The 23,024-nt window shown below is 46.1% G+C and overlaps 1 protein-coding gene across 1 annotated transcript in view; it reads right to left on the bottom strand.

Moving 5' to 3' along the window:
- Window positions 1-23,024, bottom strand: part of LOC144266908 (scavenger receptor cysteine-rich domain-containing protein SCART1-like) — an 84,649-nt gene that overhangs the window by 3,056 nt on the left and 58,569 nt on the right. Inside the window, 13 exon segments of the mRNA XM_077820517.1 lie at window positions 1,026-1,178; window positions 2,271-2,360; window positions 4,384-4,467; window positions 7,535-7,615; window positions 8,488-8,625; window positions 8,993-9,028; window positions 9,375-9,689; window positions 9,776-9,838; window positions 13,076-13,390; window positions 13,871-14,185; window positions 18,958-19,275; window positions 22,040-22,354; window positions 22,587-22,901. Coding sequence (XP_077676643.1) covers window positions 1,026-1,178; window positions 2,271-2,360; window positions 4,384-4,467; window positions 7,535-7,615; window positions 8,488-8,625; window positions 8,993-9,028; window positions 9,375-9,689; window positions 9,776-9,838; window positions 13,076-13,390; window positions 13,871-14,185; window positions 18,958-19,275; window positions 22,040-22,354; window positions 22,587-22,901 — 2,538 coding nt within the window.

The following is a 23,024-nucleotide window of genomic DNA, read 5'->3' as shown; positions in this document are numbered from 1 at the left end:
GGAATCATGCTTGCTGGAAGTTCACCCCAATAAACATCGAATTGTTTGCACCTTTGGACTTTGGGTATTGTTGCTCTCTGTCATGCGAGAAGGACCAGGGAAGGAAGCGGGTGAAGCAATAAGCCCCCTAACAATTTGAGGCTTCTTTCTGCAACCATGAGGGCTAGAAAACTTCCTTTTCTAAACTGAAAGCTGAGATTATCATGTAACCATCTAAGTCTAGGAGCTGCATCTTTTACCAAATATCGGGCAAGTCTACACTAGAAATTTAAGCTGGCCTATCTTAGGTCACTTACGCCACCGCAGTAATTACTGCGATGGTATATGTACACGCTGTCCTCCTTCTGCCCATCGTGTGGGTCCTCACCAGGAGCTCTTCCACAAACTTAAGACGGGCAGTGTGGGGGGCTGAGGAGCCTGGTTGCCCCATATCTCTTGGCTTCCCTCTGTTGGGAGCCAGATCCCCACTCCCTGCTTCCAGAAGTGTGGCTGGCCCCCTGGGCTCCTGGCGGGGAGCTCTGTGCCTGTTGTCCAGGTGGCTCCTGGGAGCCCAGGCAGCAGCCCAGCTGGGAGTGGGGAGCCAGGCAGGTGCAGTGCGGCTGGGAGAAAGGAGTGGGGGAGCTTGTCAGGCACCACCCAGCTCGGAGTAGGGAACAGGGCGAGTGTAGCCTGGCTGGGAGCAGGGAGCTCCCAACCCAGTTTTTTTTTGTCAATTTTGTCTAGCATGGAGCCATGAAATTGACAGGAATGACAGCCATCAGCTGATGTACTTGAGGCAGTGTCTACACAGACATTGCATCACCCTAACTGCACTTACATAAGCCCCATGCCTCTCATGGAGGTGGAGTTATTATGTTGGTGTAGTAGAGCACTTACATCAGCAGGAGCAAGGCTGTAGTGTGTAGTGTCATAATTAGGTCGACGTAAGCTGCCTTACATTGACCTAACTCTGTAGTGTATACCAAGCCATAATGATACTAGCAATCAAACTGCAAGAATTGCAACAGGGCTTTTCCCCCACTCACCTCTCCGTGAATCCCTGTTCCTGTCACTCTCTCCAGGGGCCCAAGTAACTTCTGGGGCACACTGCCCTGAACCAGAATCATCTTCAGGGTCAGAAACTTCTCTGATATCGTCATAACTATCCCCTGGGACATCTCCAGGCAAGGTAGGGCCCTCTGAAACAGAGAATTAATGGTAATGAGAAGAGACCTTCCACTGAATAGAGAAATAAATTATACACGAGGTAGGAAGAGCCCCGAGGTACTGACACTCCCACAACGATAAGAGATCATAAGTACCCTTCTCCCCTCGCAACCTCAGTGTCAGAGGAATTTTATACAGGTCACATTTATCTGACACATTTTAAGGACTTGATGTGTCTGTAAATTGCTGGATGGAACCTAAAGCAGAAACCAGGTGGGGATGTGGGAGATCTGGAAAGAGGTGGGTGGGGGTAGGGTCTATGTCAGAGGAAGATTTCTGCACTGTAATTTGTTATTATACTAATTATATATCAATTAGTAATTAGTAACAGATAAATGACACTTTAATTTGATCTGTTTATCACCCACTTCCTAAATTTTCAATTATGATTAAAATCTTGTTTTGTTCCATTTCCCTGAACTAGTCTGGCCCATAAACCACCCTCGATCTGCAGCCTCTGGAAGCTGTACCACCAGTTCAGGACAAGATATGGGTCTGTGTGTGAAATCTGTACATCCCTTCACATATCACAGTGCATGTGAAACTCACATCTAGATCAGTGGACCCAGCAAAGGTAGGAATGGTGGAGAGGGACCGTTACTGCAGATCAGAGGGCTGTGCCCAGAGAGATTGTCCCCTAATACTGTGAGTAATGTTAGTGCACGTGAAAGTGAGGGCCAGGGATCAGTGACTGGAATCGGGCAGTGTGGGCAGGGGGAGAACAACCTTCTTCTAGAGTCACACTGGTTGGCTAATGTGCCTCTACTCTGACCTGCGGCACCACATGCTTTGCTACTTCTTGGTCCTCTCAGTGCATCTCTGGACTAAACCGTTGCACACAGCCATGCTTTATGGGAGAAGAGTTTGTCAAACAGCTGCTTGCAGAAGGCTTGATCCTGTGAAGTGCTGAGCACTCTGAGCTCCCACTGATCGCAGCGGGACTGAAGATGCTCAGCACCTTACAAGAGCAAACCCATAAAGCACAATTTTTGTGTCTACAAAGACAATATTATTAACTTTTTCCTGGGATAATGCTGCTCCCAGAAGGCAGATTCACTCCTCACCTTGGTCGGCTGGAGTCTGGGGGTCATCATTCAATGCAGGCTCCTCCACGTTATCGTAATCCAACTGAGACCCCCCAGGGGAAGCGCCCTCTGGAAAAGCAAACACAACACTCAGCTCCTCTGAACACACCCAGTTCCTGAGCAGGTTTCTAGTTCCCCATTAAGTGCCTGTTGCATTGGAGTCCAGGCTGTTTATTATGGTGTTTGTAGGAGAAGTCACAGGGTGATCAAGGAGAAAAGGGAAAGTCATGGACGTTCTGCAAACTAGGAGTGGTGTCACTGTGACAGGTTCCCTCTGGGGTGCCACCTGGAACTGGGGTACCACTGAGCCCTCTGACTCACCTGCCTGGGGTCCCTCTCACACTGTGTTGCTGTGACAAGCTGCAGACCCACTCCCAGACCTACACTTCCACCAGTATCACACCCAGCTGCAGTTACATGCAGGCTCTCTGACCAGCCACTGTATGAACCAAAAATAGAGAGGCTACAGCCAAAACAACTGCCAGCTTCCCAGTCCAGGACCTCAGAGCTGTACCACCCTGCCCTGGTTCAAACCCCGGCCACTATGAATTTATTATCCAGTTTGCCTCCCCCTCAATGTGCACAGGAAATGCAACAGCCTTTGCTCCTTGAGCTTACATTTCCAAGCATTTCATTCCAACTCACTCATTTAGATAAAGAAAAAACAAGTTTACTAACTACAAAAGATAGATTTTAAGTGATTATACATGATAACAAACAGATCAAATCAAATTACCTAGCAAATAAACAAAAATGCATACTAGAAGGATAGGATTTGACTTAATTTCTCATCCTGACTGATGATACAAGCAGGCTTGCAGATTCTCAAGGTAAAAGCTGCATTTGCTTTACAGCTAGGAATCCCAAGGTTTTCATACACAGGCTAGAAATCCCTTTAGCCTGGGTTCAGCACTTCCCCCAGTTCAGTCTTTTTTCCTTTAGGAGTCTTCTTGTGTCGGGAGTGAAGAACCACGGATGATGTCACTTCTTGCCTTATATAGATTTAGCATATGGCAGGACCATATGTTTTAATCTTGGTTCCCAGGCCAGTTTGTGGAAAAATACAGACATCCCAAAATGGAGTTCAGAGTCATGTGGCTTGGTCACATGCCCTTGCATACCTTGCTGAGTCATAGCAGCCATTACTTACAGGCTGTCTGGAGCGTTCTCAGGAAGTTTAAGCTATTCCACAGCCCATTGTCTTTGTTGATGAGCCATTGGCACTGTCTGCCTTCTTCATTATAGTACCTGAAAGGCTGGCTGTAGGTGTGTTCCAGAGTAAGCCCAATACAGATCCATAGTCAATATTTATAACTTCAGATACAAAAATGATACATGCATACAAATAGGATAATCATATTCAGCAAATCATAACTTTTCCAATGACACCTTACATGACCTGTCTTGTACAAAATGTTTCATAATAATTCCATAATCATATTATAATATCACTATGAAGAATATGGGGTGCAGTGTCACAGCAACCTTTACTTTCTCATAAATAGTTTGGGGCCCATCCCCAGTGAATCCAATAGCAATGTTGTCAAGCCCTTCCATGGGATCTGGATCTGTGTTGGTGCTAAGCTAACACTGGACACACTGACTGGAAGACAGTAGCTGCTGCACTAAAACTGACCTTTGTGAATCCGACTGGACTATATAAACATGGTGTAAAATCTCTAAGATTATATGGGCTAGATTGTGATTCGGGTTTGTGTTCATGCCACGGAAGCAGGTGGGTAAGACCATGGGAACAGATTAGCGTTTTGTTTAATGCTCGGTGCCAGATGTGAAATTCAGATTCTTCCATTGCAAGCAACTATTTCTGGGCCCCATTCCTTGCAGCTCCTCCTGTGGGGGAGGGTACCATGAACTGCACACAGGAAGAGCCAGGATTTGATCACATATTTCCATTACAGGGTTCATCAGAAATCTTTGAAAGTCTGGTTAAATCTGATCCCATCAGAAGGGATACAATCAGTGCTAGGCCATGAAATCGAGTGAGGGGAAATGACAGCCTTTACAGAAAATGCTGTGGAAATTAAATTCTCCACCCAGATTTGAATCTTTGTATGCCACCTTACCCCATTACCTTGTTCTGATCCAGAATCGTTTTCCCCCTTACTGTCCCCGGTGTAACACTGCAGCTTCGTCACTGAATCCTCTGCATAGGAGACTGGAGAGACAACAAATGAGATGTTATCAAAGTGAGAGCAGCTAAACTGACCGCTGGCTGATGCACTCGGGTCCTAGAGCAGGATTTACAGCATCAGTATATTCCAGGCATACCCAGACCAAGGCTCTTCTACAGTTGAAGTGCAACCCGTGAAGAAACTACGGTCTAACACAAGTTGTGGTTAAAATTAATATTAACACCAATTTTTTAAAAAAGCTATACAAATCAGTGAAAGAATTTCAAAATTGGTTTTCTTTCCTACTGAGTGAACCCGATAGTGTGAGAGTGAGATTCACAGAAAGAGAAGCTCTCACTCATATGTGCATTATGTCCGGAAATTGCATCATTCTGTATTCAAAAGTTGTGCTGCGTTGACTTCGGGTGTTTGTGATCTCCCTGCATTCTGCAGAATACAGGCTGTGTTTACTGTTCATATGTCACATTTGAATAGTTTTAGATTTAAGTTTTAACCCTATGTTAATTTCGTGGATAACAATGACATCTTCAGATTGTAAGAAACACAAGTATGAAGAAGAAAACCAAAGTTTTAAATCAGATTGGGAGGAAGATTTTGATTCACTATTAAAGGTGGCAAACCCCTGGGCCTTATCCGCAATGCATCGCTCGCTCATTACAAAGCAAGCAACTTGAAAAGTCATTATGAAACAAATCACAATACATTTTCATCTAAATACCTTTCTGAATCAGAATTAAGGAAAAACAAGCTAGCCACATTAAAAATACACCTAAATAGTCAGCAGACACTACTTTCAGCTTTCAGTAAAGAAACTGACACAACGACCAAAGCTAGTTTTGTTATTTCATGAAATAGTGCACATGCTCGCTTGTGTGAATCCCCATATAGTGCAAATGATTGGTTAGTGTTTTTACATAGCTATGTTTTAAGTAAAATAATTGGTTAAGGTATAGATAAGAGAAATCCTTATTTTAATTACATAATGAGGGTCAAAAGACAAGCTTGTTGGAACTTAACTCTAGAATACAGCTCAAGACCAAAGCTGCTAGGACTTTTTAACCTTGCAGGACAAGACTGTGCAGAAGCCAGAGCACAAACAACACGACCCTGACTGGCCATCAGGAGACGTCCATCTGTTTTATTGGGAGTGGTGAGCATAAGATGCTTGGTGTGTGTATTTTGTTGATTTGTTGCTAATTGTTAATAAATACTTGTACATGTTTAAGGATATTTAGTATGTCCTGAATCCATCCGGAATGGGTGTTAGCCCTGAGCCAACAGAGGGGTAGAGTCTTGAGCCCACGGACGGATAAAGTTGGGTCCCTTATGCCCTGAGAACCCATGAGGATGGGGGGAGCCCTATATTATGCCCTGAGTACCCACGAGGGAGGGTAGGGGCGGAGTCATAAATTGTACAGGTAACACCACTTCTTAAAGAAAAATACTCCCTCTCCCTGTCCTGAATATAGGGGGAAGGGTAGCAATCTTTATTATGAAGTATCATAAAATCTCTCCTTGGCAGCTGTACTGGATTGCCTTACCTGTAAAGGGTTAAGCAGTTCAAATAACCTAGCTGGCACCTGACCAGAAGGACCAATAAGAAAAGAAGATACTTTCAAATCCGATGAAGTGAGCTGTAGCTCATGAAAGCTTATGCTCAAATAAATTTGTTAGTCTCTAAGGTGCCACAAGTACTCCTTTTCTTTTTGAGGATACAGACTAACACGGCTGCTACTCTGAAACCTGTCAAATCTAGGGGGGGAAGGATTTGTTTGTTGTTCTGTATGTTGTTCCTTCTCCGGATGGAGGGAGAAGCCAAGCAGGTACAATATCTTCTGAAACATATACCTGGAATAATCCATCTAAAACCACAGAAACTGTAAGTAGTGCAAGGAAATGCGTTAGGTTATTTCTTGTTTTGGCTTGTGAATTTCCCTATGCTACAGAGGTAGTTTCATTCCTGTTTTTGTAACTGTGAAGCTGACCCCAGAAGGGAATCCTCTGTGTTTTCAATCTTTTTATTACCCTATAAAGCTACCTTCCATCCTGATTTTGCAGGTGTGATTCTTTTACTTTTTTCTTTATAATAAAAGTTCTTCTTTTAAGAACCTGATTGATTTCAGGGTCCTAAAGACAAAGGGTCTGGTTGAGCTCACTTTGCTAAGGCAACTGGTTCGTATTTTAGTCTCAAGCCTCCCCAGGAAAGGGAGTGAAGGGGATTGGGGGATATATGGCGAGGGGATAGGGATTCCAAGTGACCCTTCCCTGAATTTTTGTGTAAATCACTTGGTGGTGGCAGCAATATACCGTCTAAGGACAAGGAAAGAAATTTGTGCCTTGGAGAAGTTTTAACCTAAACTGGTAGAATATAATCTTAGGGGGTCTTTCTTGCAGGTCCCCACATCTTTACCCCAGAGTGCAGAATGGAGAGGGGGGACCCTGACACTCCCACCTTGCTGACACCCCCACCTTGCTCCAGCAGTTTTCAAATGATGCTGTAGCCTGGCCCCAGAGACAGTCACTTTCCTGACCCACAATTAGTTACACTCCAAGGCTACGGGATGGGCAGATGGGACTGGCTGCCCTGAGAGTCTAGCAGAGTCTTCTGGGGAGGAGGCTCACCTAACCAGATGCAGATTACTGTTTTGTGGGGCCCTGGGCCAGAGCAAGTGGGAGCCCCTCCCCACCCTTTCTATCAGTAGTCCCCTGCCTCTGCCCCTGGCGCTCCTGCCGAGAAGCGGGGTCAGGTTGTGGGGGCTTCCCCACTCCCTGGCAGGAGTGCCACGCAGGCATATGGAGTGAGGCAAACTCTGTACCTGATCCCGTTCCCCGGCAGGAGAGACAGGCAAAGCAGATTGTGGTGTGGGAGCACTGATTTTTCCAGAGCCCCGCAATTGTCCGGGGACCCTGGGCACAGGCCCCGTTGGCCCAGTGGCTAATCTGTCACTGCACCCACATGAGTTCAATAACTGGTCTCTTCACGGGCCCAATGCCCACAGCAGTCCAGGGTTCACAGAGCTGGTGGCTGAGGATATCTAGCTGTGGGTCATGGTCTCAAGATGGAAAGTTCAGTAGGAATGAGACACACACCTGAGTGACCCAATATCTGCTTCTCTCCCATCAGGTTATAATCAATCTCCTCATACACGGGATCTGAGGGTCTTGTGGCACCTGAATAAAAAGGACAGTGTTTACATAGGGTCATAGAAACTATAGATAGGAAACCCTATTAGATCATCCAGTCCTGTGCCCTGGGGCCAGTCCAGGACTGATCCCTACAGCACATTCCTAATGCTCTGTCCTGTCTACATTTGAAAGGCGACGGAGACCATGTTCCTTTCCACAACAATCCTTTGAAGATGGTTCCCACGGGCTAGTTCACTGTCACAAGTCTCTCCTCATATTTAGCCTAAAATTTTCCCATTGTACATTAATCTCATTAAATCTTTGTTATTCTCCCTGGTATCACCTGAAATAATTTCTCTCCCAAACTGGTGTTTACAGCTATGAGCAAAATAGCACTTACATATATATACTTAGTACTTCTACACATGCTGCCTAGGGACTGTGTGGGCATTAACTAGCAAATGTCTTTGCACCTTTTAAAAAATGAAAAGTGCCAAATATTGGAATTGTCTTTGATTTTTTGGCCATTATCACCCAAGCTCTTTTCCAGCATTTCTTCTTCCTCAAACCCTCCCTCCTACTGAGTCTCTCTGTTCACTGTCCTCCCTCACATGCACTTTCTTGTACTTTCCCAAATGTGATCTCTATTTTTTGTCAATATTTACAGTCTTTCTAATCCCCTATTTATTATTTCTCTGTCACCACTGCTCTCAAATGCCCCCAGCTTAGTGTCATCTGAAAGAGTTATTGCTCTCCTGGTCATTTCTACAGCCAGATCATCAATGACAATATTAAATAAGACAGGACTTAGCATAGACCTGAGGTCCCCTCATAGTTCTGCCAATGCCCCTCTCCACACCTGCAGCTCCCCCGCTATTGCAGAGGCATTTCAGACAGTGACACTAATCAGGACCCACCTCTGTGCTGTGCCCTGGCCCTTTGCACCTGTGCCCCCAGGATGATTAACAGCAGGCAGAGCAGGACCCCCAGGATAATGCAGATGACCACGGGCACCGTGACTCTCCCACTGTCGGTTGGAGGGCGGCGCAGGGGAGCTGGGTGGAAATGAACATGCGACAGGGAGAGATTATTCTGTGAGAGTCAGGGGGGCCCAGAGGAGCTCACCAGTGTATTATTGAACCACCTAGGAAGCAGGGTAATGGCCTGGGACCCAGTCTGTACACCATGGGGGCAGCTCACAGGCTGCTGTTTAAATCGTGGGCCCTGCACTGGGGGCTAGAACCAATAGACAGGAATCGTCCTGCTCAGCACGGCCTGCAGCTCCCACCCGGGTGTCATTCACCCTTAGATTTCACACTCTGTGTAAAGAAGCTCATTTTCTTAGGGTGGAGGTTCCAGCTCATTCCCCTGCGAGCCTGGCAGTAGGTAAATTTAACCCTTGCTTGGAAGAGAATGTGTTACCTGTTGTAGCCGGTGAAGCTGTTGTCTCTGTCACGCCTGCAAGGGGAAAAGGAAGGAGAGTTGGAGCGCGGAGTGAGGGGGTGATGACATGCTGTTACGTGATTGTTCCTCTGAGTCCCCATGTGCTCTGCACATCACCTACATTTCACCCATGATATATTCCTCACAGCAGCACAGGCTTAGCGGCTTAGCCTGTGCCGGATAAAGGAAGCAACGTTGTCTGATGCCCTAGCACTTTAGAATAAAAAAAAGTCCCAACACATCCTGTCTTTTAAGGAAAAAGGAGGCCTGGTCTGTGGGCAGGAATGGGGACCCAGCTGCTGTGACACCTGCTCCCCCTTAAAAATTATATAATAAAGCAGAAACATCTCCTGTCACTCACCTGAGCAATTCACTGCAGCATCTTCCTTATGACCACAGTTACTCTCACCCCAGGGCTTGGCAGGACAGTCCCAGAGAGATGACTCTGTCCCTCTGCAGTTCAACATCTCCACCCACATGGGACCAGTCCCCTCACCGAATGCAGCCTCGCCCGGAGCAGATACAGCAGATCCACAGCCCAGTTGTTTACACACAACGTTAGCATCCGCCATGTCCCAGGAGTCATCACAGACTGTTCCCCAGGAGCCACGGTACCAAACCTCCACTCTCCCCGAGCATCTGTCCTCTCCTCCCACGACACGTAACTTCTCCTGGTCTGGAAATACAGAAACCTCACATGTTACTGGGACAGCTGGGAATGTCCTTAGGGACTGAGGAGGAGACACAGAGAGGCAGAGATACCTGTGCAGTCTGTAGAGTTCGGGCATTCAGCAAATGGATTCTGAGATGGTTTCCCTTTCCCACCTATGGAGATAAAACACTGAGGTGACTGGACTGGGCAGCATGTGTGCTGCAGGATACCGTAGGGTTTACTGGTATTTCAAACCCCAATACCAGCACTTTATAAACTGGCCAAAAGCTAAAATCTGGTAATTGGGATAATTAGCTCTTCTGGTGTTTCTCTGGATTTTGAAATCTTTGATCAGTTCCCAGCTGGCATGCACGTGTCTTTATGTAACTGGCAGGACAGTATATCTAAGGGTTTGTCTACACTTGAAATGCTACAATGGCACAGCTGCACCACTTCAGAGTACACACGACCTATGCCGGAGGGAGGGGTTCTCAGTGTAGGTAATACGCATCCCTGACCTAGTGCTGTTTACATGGCATTTAGGTTGGTTTAATGACATCGCTCAGGGGCATGGATTTCCCCCGGCGCAAATTAGCAGGGTCGACTTAATTTTCTAGTGTAGACCAGCCTGGAATCTACTCCATCTCCCCACTCAGACAACATCCCTGAATCCCCTGCACAGTGACTGGAATGTAAACAGACACATGAATTGAAATGCACCTTCATCACTGCAGGAACCAATAGAAGAGGAATATTAATACTCAGAATGAGCTATGTAGGAGTTGCAGGTCTGTACCTTCCCACACTGAGAGGCAGTATATTGACACTGGTTATGGCACTAGAATAGGACTTAAAAGACCTGTGTTTTATCTTTGTCTCTGCCTTCAATCTGTTGTGTGATCTTGGCCAAGTTAATTCATCTCCATGTCCCTCTGCATCTCCTCTCACCTGCCTTGTCTGTCTCAGCTGTAAACTCCATATGGCAGTGCCTCTCTCAGTCGGTGTTTTTACAGTGCCTGGTGCATTGAGGCCTTGGGGACTTTAGGTGTTACAGTAATATAAATAATGCTTCAGACACGGATCTATCAATGGACTTCACAGCCCAGACCTCAGATTGTTATTCCCAGGAAGATTTTTAACCATAAAGGCACACTATTGATGTTCTTTAGTCTACTCCTGGGGGAATTCTGCACCAAAATGTTAAAAATTCTGTGCACAATATTTTAAAATTCTGCAAATTTTATTTGTCAAAATAACACTATATAATCATGCCAGTTTCAATTATTTTGGTAATTTATTTCAAAATACCTGTCAGCAAGTATGTCTGTAACAATACAGACACAGACAAAAATTCCCCAGGAGTAGAGAGTTAAAGAAACCCCTATGACAACCCAGTTCCTGTTTCTCTGCCCCCTCGCCTCCCTCAGAGACCCGAACCCCCTCCCACCCAGAGCCCAGATGCGGGGGCCCCCTGGCCCAGATTCCCACACCTTCCCGCCCCCGGAGCCCAGCCGCGGCGCCACCCCCTTTGCCAAGATACCTGCTCCCTCCCTCGCAGAGCTCAGTCATGCACCCCCCCAGCCCAGACACCTGCCCCCTACCCCTCAGAGCCCAGGGATCAAGAGGAAGAAACAGTCTCATGCTGGGTCCCCAGCTTGTGTGGAGTTTCCTGCATGCCACCATCTCCTTCCCTCAGGGTGTGCTGGGAACTGCAGCTGTTGGGAACCCTCTAGCTTCCTCCCCCTCCTCCCAGCAGTGTCTTCTATGTGTGAGCTGGGCTCTGCTGGGTCCAGCGGCCCCTAGTGGTGGCCAGCAGCACTGCAGCCCATTTCTGTGGGGGGAAAGGCAATTCTCTACACATAACATTAATTTCTGCAAAATTCTGCATTGCGCAGTGGTGCAGAATTTCCCCAGGAGTATTTAGTGGATAACTCTTACTGGGTCTCACTATGGGACTGATCCAATACCCATGGAAATCAACAGGTAAAAAAGGTGGTCTTGAGGTTAAGGCATTGGCGTAGAACACAAGTGGTTTGCAGCCAGTTCCTGGTTATACTACAGACTCCTTGAGACAGTTTTTATATCTGTTCTCTATCTATAAAATGGGGATAATAATGCTTTCTGGAAAGCAGTGTTCTTGTTTGGCTGACACTTGAGTTTGCCACAGTAGACAGCAGGATTCTGATCCCAGTTTTTGCAGCTCTGAAGTGGAGTATGAAACACTGCTTACTAACAATGGCAGTGAAGGGCTTTATTTGTTAATAGTGTTTATGTACCTACATAAGGAGAAGATTTCTGAGAGCAGAAAGCTTTTTAATCTAGTACACAAAAGCCTAACATGATCCAGTGGCTGCAAGGTGAAGCTAAATAAATTCAGACTGGCAATAAAGAACAGTTTATTTAACAGTCACCGTAATTAACCATTGAAACATTTTACCAAGGTGGCTTCTCCATTACTTGAAGAATTTAATTCAAGATGGGAGGTTTTTCTAAAAGACATGCTGTAGCTAAACCAGAATGTATAGGCTAGATCAGTGGGGTTTGTGAACCACTGGGGGTTTGCAGAACATTACAGGTGCTTTGCCAGAAAAATTTCACTAATGGCGGTCAGAGGACCCTGGGCATTGGAGGCAGCAGGTGGGACAGCCGGAGCCCCAGGGAGAGCGGGGCCGGGCAGTTGGGGCTCGCAGCCTGAGTCCTGCCTCCATCAGCAGGAGAGCCAGCCCCCTGAACCCCAGTGCTCAGAGCGGGGCTGGCAGCTGGAGCCCCAGGGAGAGCAGGGCCGGGCAGTTGGGGCTGGCAGCCTGAGACCTGGCGGTCAGCGGGACCTGCAGCTCGAGCTCAGTGGAGCTCAGTTGACTGGGGTGGTCAACGGGGTGCAGCAGCAGGAGCCCCACGCAGTGCAGAGTGCGGAGGAAATTTCAACTTAAATCCCTAGAAATATTCATTTTTAGGAGGGGGTTCACGAGATTTCACAATTTAGTGAAAGGGGTTTGCGGGCTGTTAAAGTTTGGGAACCACTGGGCTATGCAGGAATTACTGGTTAATATTCTATGGCCTGCCATATTAGATTATTTTAACAGGCTCTTCAGACCTTAAAATCTATGATTTGATTACTTCGATTTGATTACTTCACTGGGTGTTGGATTAGGTCATAACTGATCATGCTGTATAATGTGTATTTTTTAATAATTGATTTCCATGTTTGTTATTAACAGACTACATTCCTATCTCTATAACTTCAGAAACTGAAAATAAGTTTGTGCCATTGCTGAGTATGTTTAAAGAATATAACTATGAATTTCATAAAATATAGTGAAAATAAAAAATACCACAATTATATCAAAACCTGTCAGCGAGTTCGACTTGTGGTTTGAGTGTTTATATAGTGTAAATAGTTTACTATTTACCTGCACAAAAGATGTGGGTTTCTTGTCCTCTGGTACTACATGACTGCTGATTCCATGGGTCTGACGGGCATTGCCACAGGGAGCTGTGCTGCTTATTGCACCGAATGCCATCCACCCAGGTGGGGCCAGAGCCTATTGCATATGTAAAGTCTCTTAAAAGAATCCCACTGTCTCCGCAGTTCAAATGTTTGCATATAAGTGCCCTGGTGACCGCATCCATGGGACTGTTGCAAACGCTGCCCCATGTCCCATTGTAGAAAACTTCCAGCCGCCCAGCACAGGCACTGCCGCTCACCAGTCTCAGATCCATGAGCCCTAGAAGGAAATGCAGAAGTTGGCTGTGACATTTTCTGATTCTGAAACACACTGTGGTTTGAAGGCTGAATCCCTGAGATCGCTAACAAACCTGCGCATTCTTCTACAGAAGCAAGATTCATTTCTCAAGTCAGAAAGACTTTTCTGGAGACCAGCGACAGACATATTAACAATGGAATTGGTATTTAAAAGACACCATTCACCAATAGTTACACACAATGGTACCCAAGATTCAGAATTTAATACATGTTCTAAAGCTAAGGAAATAATACAATATTTCCAGTACCCCTTGATATTAACTGTTGTCAATGTAGACTTTTTAATGGTGACCATTGCAGGTGGATAGGTCAGGAAGAAAGACAGATAGAGAAATGGAAAGGGAGATAAACTTTCTGTTATTCTCATCTCTCTCCCCAAACACCCATATACTTCATTAAATTCCCTAGTAACCAAACTCACGAGATCATTCACAGAACAGACCTGAGCAGAGAACTCCTGCATCCTCTTTGTGTCTGCAGTTGTGCTGGCCCCAGCCCTGGGAAGGACACTCCCAGAGATCAGATTCGTTCCCAGATCAGTTCACATCGTCCAGCCAGATCTGCCCGGATCCTTGCCCATAATGAGCAGAGACAGTTGCATTGATGGCGCGTCCACATCCCAGTTGTTTGCAAACAACATTGGAGTCTGGTAGGTCCCAGGAATCATCACAGACTGTTTCCCAAGTACCATTGTAATAAATCTCCACTCTCCCGGCACAGCGACCTGGCCCGTTCACCAGCCGGATCCGCCTGCTCCCTACAAGGATGAATCCCAGTGGGTAATATGTAATATAATGATAACTGGACAGCTTCCATGCAAACCAATGATGCTGCTCCAATGGCTGAAATATTGAAATGCTTTTAAAAGTCTGTCTTTAACATGAAACATAAAGAGAAGAAGTCTGCAGAGTTAGAAAGTGATTAAGGCATGGTAAAGAGATCTTAAAAGTGCATAAGGGAATAAGGCTTAATCCTGAATGCTTGACTTACCTAGGAGAAAGAACTTGCTGAGAGTTTGTGGATTTGCAGAATCAGTCATGCCTTCAAAACTCAAATCTTTTCAAACATGTATTTGAAAATAAGTTTAGAGGGCATTCAAGGAATTATTAGCTCACAAGTTTGCTTAAGTACTAATAATTATGTTTGTAAGTGCTGAAGAATTGGGAGGTACTAGAAGCTTAGAGGAAAGCAAATACGGCACCAATTTATTTTAACAATTATGTAAGTGATCCTGATTACTACTGTCCTGTAATTCATATTCCTATCCCGAATCCAATGTAACCATAAGCCATTAGCAGCTGAAATTTACAAACAGGTCATGCTAAGTACCTTATACTGCTTTTTAATAGCTATCACATCAATGGATGATAAAAATACAATAGATGTAATAACTCTGCATTTTAGTAAAGCATTTGATAAAGTTTCTCACAAAATCAAGCTTTCAGCATTCAGCATTCTGACTTAGATATGATTTTGGCTAGGATGTGATCAGCTACAGGGAGGAACACAAAATATAATGATAAAATGGCAATATGTTATATATAGCAAAAGTCTCAGATTATACAAAACTGGGAGAGACTATGAACACTGAAAAGTGTGAAATCATAAGCAAAAATATAAAGCCCCATTATATACCATTAACTTCTAAATATAAATCCACACTAAAGTCAAAAGAGAATTGTGCTTACATCCTGATGACACTATATGGCAGGGGTGGCCAAACTGTGGCTCACAAGCCACATGTGGCTCTTTTACCATTAAGTTATGGCTCGCAAGCTCCCTCCATCCCCCTTTCTCTGCCTACCACACCCGGGGTGGTGCGGGGCTGGGGGGTGCTCGGGACCTCTGCCTTGGAGTCTGGTGGTGGGATAGGAGCTTCTGTCCAGCAGGGAGGAGGGTCTCAGGACTTCAGTGCTATGGGGTGCATCTGCCGAGGCTTGGGGCTTCAGCAGGAATGGGACTGAAGCCCTGAGCCCTGGCTCCTGGCAGGTGTGCTCCGGCTCTTGAACTTCTGAAGACCATCGTATGTGGCTCGGCGGGCCAGTAAGTTTGGCCAGCCCTGCAATGTGGCCCTTGGGTAAGGAAATCAAAATGAGATTCAGTTCAGGAAAATGGAAGTGAATATGTCTGGTAAAAAATAATATGAAACACATATAATCATTGGGATCAGCTGAGAAGGAGCAAAAGTTAAAGAGACCTAGCGGTAAGAAAGGTAAATAGAATAGATATGAGACTGCAATCATGGGCAACAAGTATCAAAGACGGGGGAAGCTGTGCCTCCCCAAACAGCCTAGCCCACGATCTGCCCCCAGGCCAGGCCCTCTCCTGTGGTACACAGTGCTCTGCCCTGTCTGGCCCAGGCTGGCTGGGGCTGGCTGGCCTGCCTCCTGCAGAGACTCCGAGTGGCTGGGGCTGGGGCTGTGCTGCCCAGCGCACTGGGGCTGGGGGCGCTGCAGCCACACAGCCTGACACTCTGGGGCTGGCTGCCCAGTGCACAGGGGCTGGAGGTGGCCCAGCTGCCTGAAGCACTGGGGCTGGGGCCTCGCCCCCCGGCCCCTTGTGCTAGGGCTGGGGGCCACGGTGGGGTGCTTTGGGCTCCTGGGGGGGTGGGGGAGGGGAAGAAGAAGAGGAGGGGCAAGGCCTTAGGCACAAGGGGAGGGAGAAAGGGGGGCACAAGGGGAGGGGCGGGGCCTTGGGCACAAGGGGAGAGGCTGGGGGCTAGCCTCCCCCAAAGGCCGGGTCACTGGCCACCCATTCGTGCAATGTGATAAAACTACAAGAAACTAAGCTGTCTGCTCTAGACTGGATGCATAGAGGCATCATATTGGAGAGCTGGGAGAGGAGAGAGGTTCCCAGTATGGTTCTCAGAAGAACTATTTGAATTTGTCAGACAGAAACATTTTCCATCCAAAAATGATGATTTGACAAAATTGCAACAATTGTGTTGATTTTTTCAAAGTTTTAGATCAAAGTATCAAAACATATTGTTTCAATAATGCTGAAATGTTTAATTTCTGCTTTATCATTTCTACTTTTATGTTATATTATGTCATATTACAATTATAATAAACATAAAAGTCAAGGCAATGGGGTCAAAACAAAATGTTGTTTCAATTTTTCTGAAACAAAATTTTGGAATTTTTGCTTGTGTGAAATTTCAAATTTTAATTTTAATTTGGAGGGGAAAATCAAAATTTTCCCAGTTTCCTGTGGAATGGGAATTCTGGTTTCTGACCCACTCGAGTTCTGAGGAGCACCCCTACCTGATCCTGCTCCCTTGACACCATGAGGGGAAAATATGAAACAATCTAATGTGTCTTTAGAAATCTGTTTAATCTATTTTGGGAGAGCAAATACCATTTACATTAACCATAAATGTAAGTTATTGTGTGGTGTCATTACAGGGCAGAGTTAAGGTTCTCTATTTCCAGGGATCTACTACCACTCAGGACAGGGCTCTCATCACTGGGCTATGAGACATCCTGATGTGGGTCTCTCTCCCATTGACATTGTTCCACTTTAATTAAATAAATATAATTGGGCAGAGAAAGAATCATTCTATTGCCTAGAGTGCTCATCCTAGAGGCAGGAGATCTCTGTTCAAATCCCTCCTACTTATCAGGGAAAGAGGGGACTTTCCACATCCTAGGTGAGTGTGTTAACCACTGGGATAAAAGCGGCACTCCTTCTTTCTATTTCCTTCCTCCCCCCCCCCACTCCTTTTTGCTGTTCTACATGGAGTTAGATGTCCTCTGACATGTCTACCACATCGGACTCTGCACACGAGTTAGGCACAGAAATGCCTCTCTTCCCCCAGTTCCTGGAGCATGCTCTGAGACTGGTGCCTCCCTGCAGCTCAGACTTACACTGAAATAAAAGACTTGTGACATGGCTGCAGCTGACCTGGGGCTCAGGCTAAAGGGCTAAAAATTCCTGTGTAGACCTTTGGGCTTGGCTTGGGGCCCAGGCTCTGGTATCCTCGCAGCACCTGATCTGGGCCAGTTGCAGGTGTTTAATTGCTGGGTAGACATACACTTAGGTGCCTGTCTCCATGAGAGGGGCAGAGTTTAGGACACACCCCTCTCACTAGCATCTCCCATTGACTAATTTACAAGGCTTCCTGACTAGTGAGCTGGCTTTTGTGAGTCCCATTCTAAGGCTCCTATCTCTTCCCACTCATTGTATAGGGCGCCTAACTCAGGTGTTGTAGATCACGTCATTCCTGTGATTTTCTAAGCTCTTAAAAGATAAGTTTTGCAATGCCTACTTCCTTTATAGGTCCAGGCTTTAGTGATCTTTCTTTGAGCTCTCACATCTCTATTGTTTGCAACAGGTCTTGGCTATTCAGCAGAGGGAATCTCCTGTGGCTATAGCACTGCCTTTTCTTTGTCCCATGAAACTCTGTTCAGATTTGGCTAAGATCTACAGTGTTCAAAATTGCCATTTCCCTTCTCTCATTTGAGTTCTTCAGGAAAATGTTAGCAGCCCGTCAAAATCACTGACCCTTCACTAACACTATCATCAAAGCAACAGCAGAGCATTCACTGTACTGTGACCAGCTCGGAGTTACCAGAGCAGCTGTAGAGGGGGAAGAGAGCAGGACTGGGTTCCTGCCCACTCCTCTGTAAATCCCAAAACCCAGCACTTGGCCTCAGTGGCCCATTTACCACCATACCCCACACTCTGGGGGCAGAACATGGGGCTAGAACCCCAAGAACCTGGCCATGGAGTAAAAGAGACACAGAGTGGATTTCCACCAACCATCCTGCTCTCACAGCACATGGTCCAACAGAAAATCCCACAATCTGGGGTAATACATGGAGTGGGAGTTCCCCCTATTTTGAAGGTGAGGGAGAGAGAGCCAGACCAGGCTGGATTTCCCCACAACCATCATGCAGACCCAGCAACCCATTCCCTTCTTGGATAACAGCCTTCTCATGCTGCTAGCTGACATTGTTAGTTCTGCAGGTTAAATAGTAGCAGCAATCTGGGCTCTCGTGCCAAAGGTATGAAGTAGGGGTCAGACCCCACTGAGGAGTCACAGGGGGAGGTGAGTGGTAGGGGTGCACATAATAGAATTTGGTTTTACCGCTCTCTTTTTTATAGGAAATTTCACATAAAACTACATTAAAAGAATGTTATTTGGGTTGCAGATTCAAGCTGTCAAAAGTTAGGAAATAGATTTACATTTGCTAGTGCAACCTTACCATGGGCTCTTTGTGCGCGTGCATTATGATACCGACTTGGGAGTATTTGATCACAGACTATTTTTTTCACAGGCCCCACTCCGTGCACAGGCTGGATTGTGCGGAATTGCTGAATTGCTGCTGGCGCTTAATCGCTAATGTAGTTATGCTGTTGTTTCTGCATATAACACACATACTTTTACTGGAGACGGTCCATAATGTGAATCTCAAATCCATATCTGTTTGAGATCTCAGCACAAGGTGGGTGGAGGCAGGCCCTGGGGTGGGTCATGTTCCTATTGGACAAGGACAGGCTGTTTGTAAAATGTTTACAGTAAATCACCTGAGCAAACAACACCGGCATCCTCAGTAATTCTTGCCTGGGCTGTCTCAAATGCGGAGATGTTGCAGAGAGTCAGGCGAGTCTCATTTCCTGCACACTGGACACTTCTCAGCCCCACAGGGCCTGTTCCTCGCCCAGACTTAGGGGGGTTAAAAGCTTTCTCAGTAACTCCGCACTGGAGCTCCCTGCACACCACGCTGGCATCGTTCATGTCCCACTGGTCATCCAGCACTCTGCCCCACACACCATGGAGGGAAATCTCGACTCTCCCATCGCACCGGCTCTCTCCATTCAACAGTCTGAGCGATTCCGAATGACCTGGACCCAGGAGAGATGGGAAATAGACTGTGCACATTAGGAACAATACGAACTCCATAGTAGCTCAGTGAATAAAATGACCCATATTCAAGTCATTGCATTGATACAGGCATCTGCATGTGTCACAAGGAGGTAGTGACCGTGTGTGGCAGCGGTGTGTGTGACACAGAGATCCCTTGGCAAAGGCTCCCCAGTCCTTTGAAATTCTGTCCTCAGACCTGACAGACTCACTACACCGAACACGCATCTTGTAGGGAATTTATCCATAAGGGGTAACAGGTAGGTGTCTACAGAAAGCTCATAACTTATCACGACTCAGAACCATTATGAGATGTATGTGCAGGTAACATTTAAGTAATCATGGAAGTATATTGAATGGAGACTTTACGGACTTGCAGTAAAAGTTAGTCACCAGGGATAACAAGTCTCAGTGATGGCCCATTCAAGCAGGAGGGAGCTGACACCCCTCCCTGGTTAGCCAGTGAGGTAATTCGAGGCTCAATTGCTCCATTCCCAGACTATCAATGGAAACCCTCAGAGACAACTGCAAACAATCAAAACCAAAACAGAGGTAAAAAAGGTAAAAAAGGAACAATACAACAGCAGGGAATCACCCTGCCTATGAATTTAGACAAAAGACTGGTTCAGTATAACACAGAGTGGGAGAGGCATTCTGGATCCTGTCACTGAGGAGACATTTTTTGGAGCAGGGGTGTATTTGTGCAAGTTTGGATCCTGATTCCTGTGAAGCCAGACAGCACTGCAACAGACTTAACTTTTCTGGGAAACCTATTTTTTACATAGGAAAGGTAACTGTTGATAAGTGTAAGCCTTAGGTCATGTTTTATGGTTTTGTCTTATATTGTAACCGTTTGTTTTCACCACTCTCTCTTGTTTCTAGTGAACTTTCTTTCTTAAATAAATTTTCTCCTGTTTTATTATAAGAGCTTACAAGTGCTGTGTATTATACAGGAGTTTACATTAAAACTAGTAAACTAGGGCACACTGCACTTTTGGAGAATCTGTGTCTTCTGTGAGTAGCCAGTGTCAGGGGCTGGATATCACAGAGGAATGATTCAAAGGGACTTGGAGTCTAGGATGCACCTTGTGTTAACCTGCAAGGCAAAGACATGGCTGACATAGCCCAGAGGAGAGTGTTTGAGTGACTAGCAGGCTGATGATGTTAACGATCTAACACCCACCCACCATGGGCAAGGCTACCTCTTACCAGAGGCAAGAGACCACTAGGTGCCCTGGGTCCCTCAAGAACAATCACAGTTTAATCAGAGTGTTCCCGCAGTGCACAACACTACAGCTATTCTCTTCTGGAGACTATGGGGAGAAAAGTACAACTTAGAACAGCCCTGAATCTGCTCTTAGTTACACCAGGGTCTGGGCAAGGCCCTACACGGCACCAGAATAAAGAACGTAAATGTGGCTTAAAGCTGCCTTCCCTGCCAACCAAGTGCAGAAACGGAGTGACTGAGAATCAGGTCTATGGTCTCAATGAGAGTTAAATACCTTGAAGACAGAGAATGGCACCTGAGTAGGCAAATGGGTTTTGTGACTGATCTAAGGGAGTTTGGCCAAGGGACATTAATGGCTTGTGGTATTAAGGAAACAATCCAAGGTGCTCTGGAGAACAGTGACCAGTGAGTCTTTGTGCCAAAATCTCTAGAAAGATCAGAAAAGAGAGAGAGAGAGAGAGAGAGAACCCTGTTTACAATGGGGAAACTCTAGTACGTGGTCCCACATAGTTTGTTTTGTTTGTTTGTCTTGATTTTAACACAAAGAAATTAACTAATAGATCCAAATATGGTGCGGTGGCAGTCACTGCATACTTATGGTTGGGACTGAGTTTCTTTTATAATTTTGGCCACCCTCCTAACTTATCCTAATAAAGGAGTATTGGCCTCTATGTTGCCCATTGAAATCTGTGGTAAAGGACCATTTTCACTGTCTAAAAAGTAAACCAGTTGAGGGTGCACCTTAAAGTACAAAAGGGTTCACCAGTCTAAAAATCATTGAATGCTTCATTGCTTTGTTTCTTGACAGAACAAGAAGCAATGGTCTCAAGTTGCAGTGGGGGAGGTCAAGGTTGGATATTAGGAAACACTATTTCACTAGGAGGGTGGTGAAGCATTGGAATTGGTTACCTAGGGAGGTGGTGGAAACTCAATCCTTAGAGGTTTTTAAGGCCCGGCTTGACAAAGCCCTGGCTGGGATGATTTACTTGCTTTTGGTCCTGCTTTGAGCAGGGGCTTGGACTAGATGATTCACTCTGCATCATGAAGAAGAGCAGAGTTGAGGCTGGGGGGCTGAACTGAGGGGTGGCAACTCAGAGGTAACAGAACTGATGGATGCCTGGGTAGGGACAGAACTATTTGCTGGGCAGGGGACAGGCAGATGTGGGGGTGAGCGCTCCTGCAGTCGGGGCCAAAATCATCTTACGCAATACAGTGGGGCAGCCACCAGGGGCACTCTGGGTACCAGTCTGATGAATTCTAGCTCTGTCCTAGCAGCTCCTTTCTGTTGGAGTCAAATGCTCCTATTCTTCTTGTTCAGTCTTAGCATCTTCCATGATAAAATGGTCTGGGAGGCAACATTGCTGAAGTGTGGAGTACAGGGATTTCTCCAGGTAGTAACTATTATTTTACCTCATGATCCTTGATTCTAGATCATTCTTCCTCTCCCTGTGCTCTGGAGGGCAGTGTCAGACACTGAGGGGCAGGTGTCATTAATCCAGCATTTCTGCTGCACTTACCTGAGCAAATTACATTGGCATCATTGTCATGCGGGCACGGAGATGCCCCCAGGGCAGTCACAGGGCAATGGCCCAAATGGGGTTCAGTCCCTTTACAATGAAATGTGTCTTTCCAGACAAAGCCTGTTCCTTTCCCAAAATACCCTCCTCCTGGAGCTGATACAGCGAACCCACAGTCGAGCTGATGACAGAGAACGTTGGCATCTGATAGATCCCAGTGTGAGTCACAGACAGTTCCCCAGGCACCAAGAACCTGGATCTCCACCCTCCCTGAGCACGCTGTGCTGCCGTTCACCAGCTGGAACGCTGTGTGCCCTGGGGAGAAGAGAGAAGGGGTTTAGAGAGGGAGCCTTGGAGCAATTTCATATCAAATTGATAAGTACGGGAAGTCAGGGGTGACTGATCCCTTTCTTATTGTTAGGGTTTTACAGGAAGCTGATGGCACCCTCTTATCCCAGCTCCCTACAGAGTGAGATTGTTTTATTGCTGCAACCTAATCTAGAATACACAACACTGGGATTTTAAAGACATCATGCTGAATTCTTACTTGAGCATATGGTGCTGGCATCATTTGCATGTGAGCATGTCTGATTCACATGTGATATCCTGGGACAGTATGCAAGGTGTGACTCATTCCCCACGCACTGCAGCTCTTCAGTCCAGATCAGCCCCTGTCCTTCTCCAAAGTGAGCTCCTCTCGGGGTAGATAAAGCTCTTCCACACTCTAATTCATTACAGATAACACTGGCAGCTTTGAGATCAAAGTGTGCATCACAGAGTGTAGCCCATGTTTCACCATGTCTTATTTCCACACGTCCTGAGCAGGGATTATCTCCTCCCACCAGCCGAGGCTGTGAGTAGCCTAGAGAGTCAAACAATCCATCAATCAAACTTTTTCATAACAATGTTTAGAAATCATAGATTATACCTATGAGTACATTAAAAAATACAGTACCTGTAATTAAATATCTGTTCTTGAAATATG

Source organism: Eretmochelys imbricata, chromosome 1 (assembly GCF_965152235.1).
Source record: "Eretmochelys imbricata isolate rEreImb1 chromosome 1, rEreImb1.hap1, whole genome shotgun sequence".
NCBI lineage: Eukaryota > Metazoa > Chordata > Testudines > Cheloniidae > Eretmochelys > Eretmochelys imbricata.
This window is presented reverse-complemented; position numbering and strand designations above follow the sequence as displayed.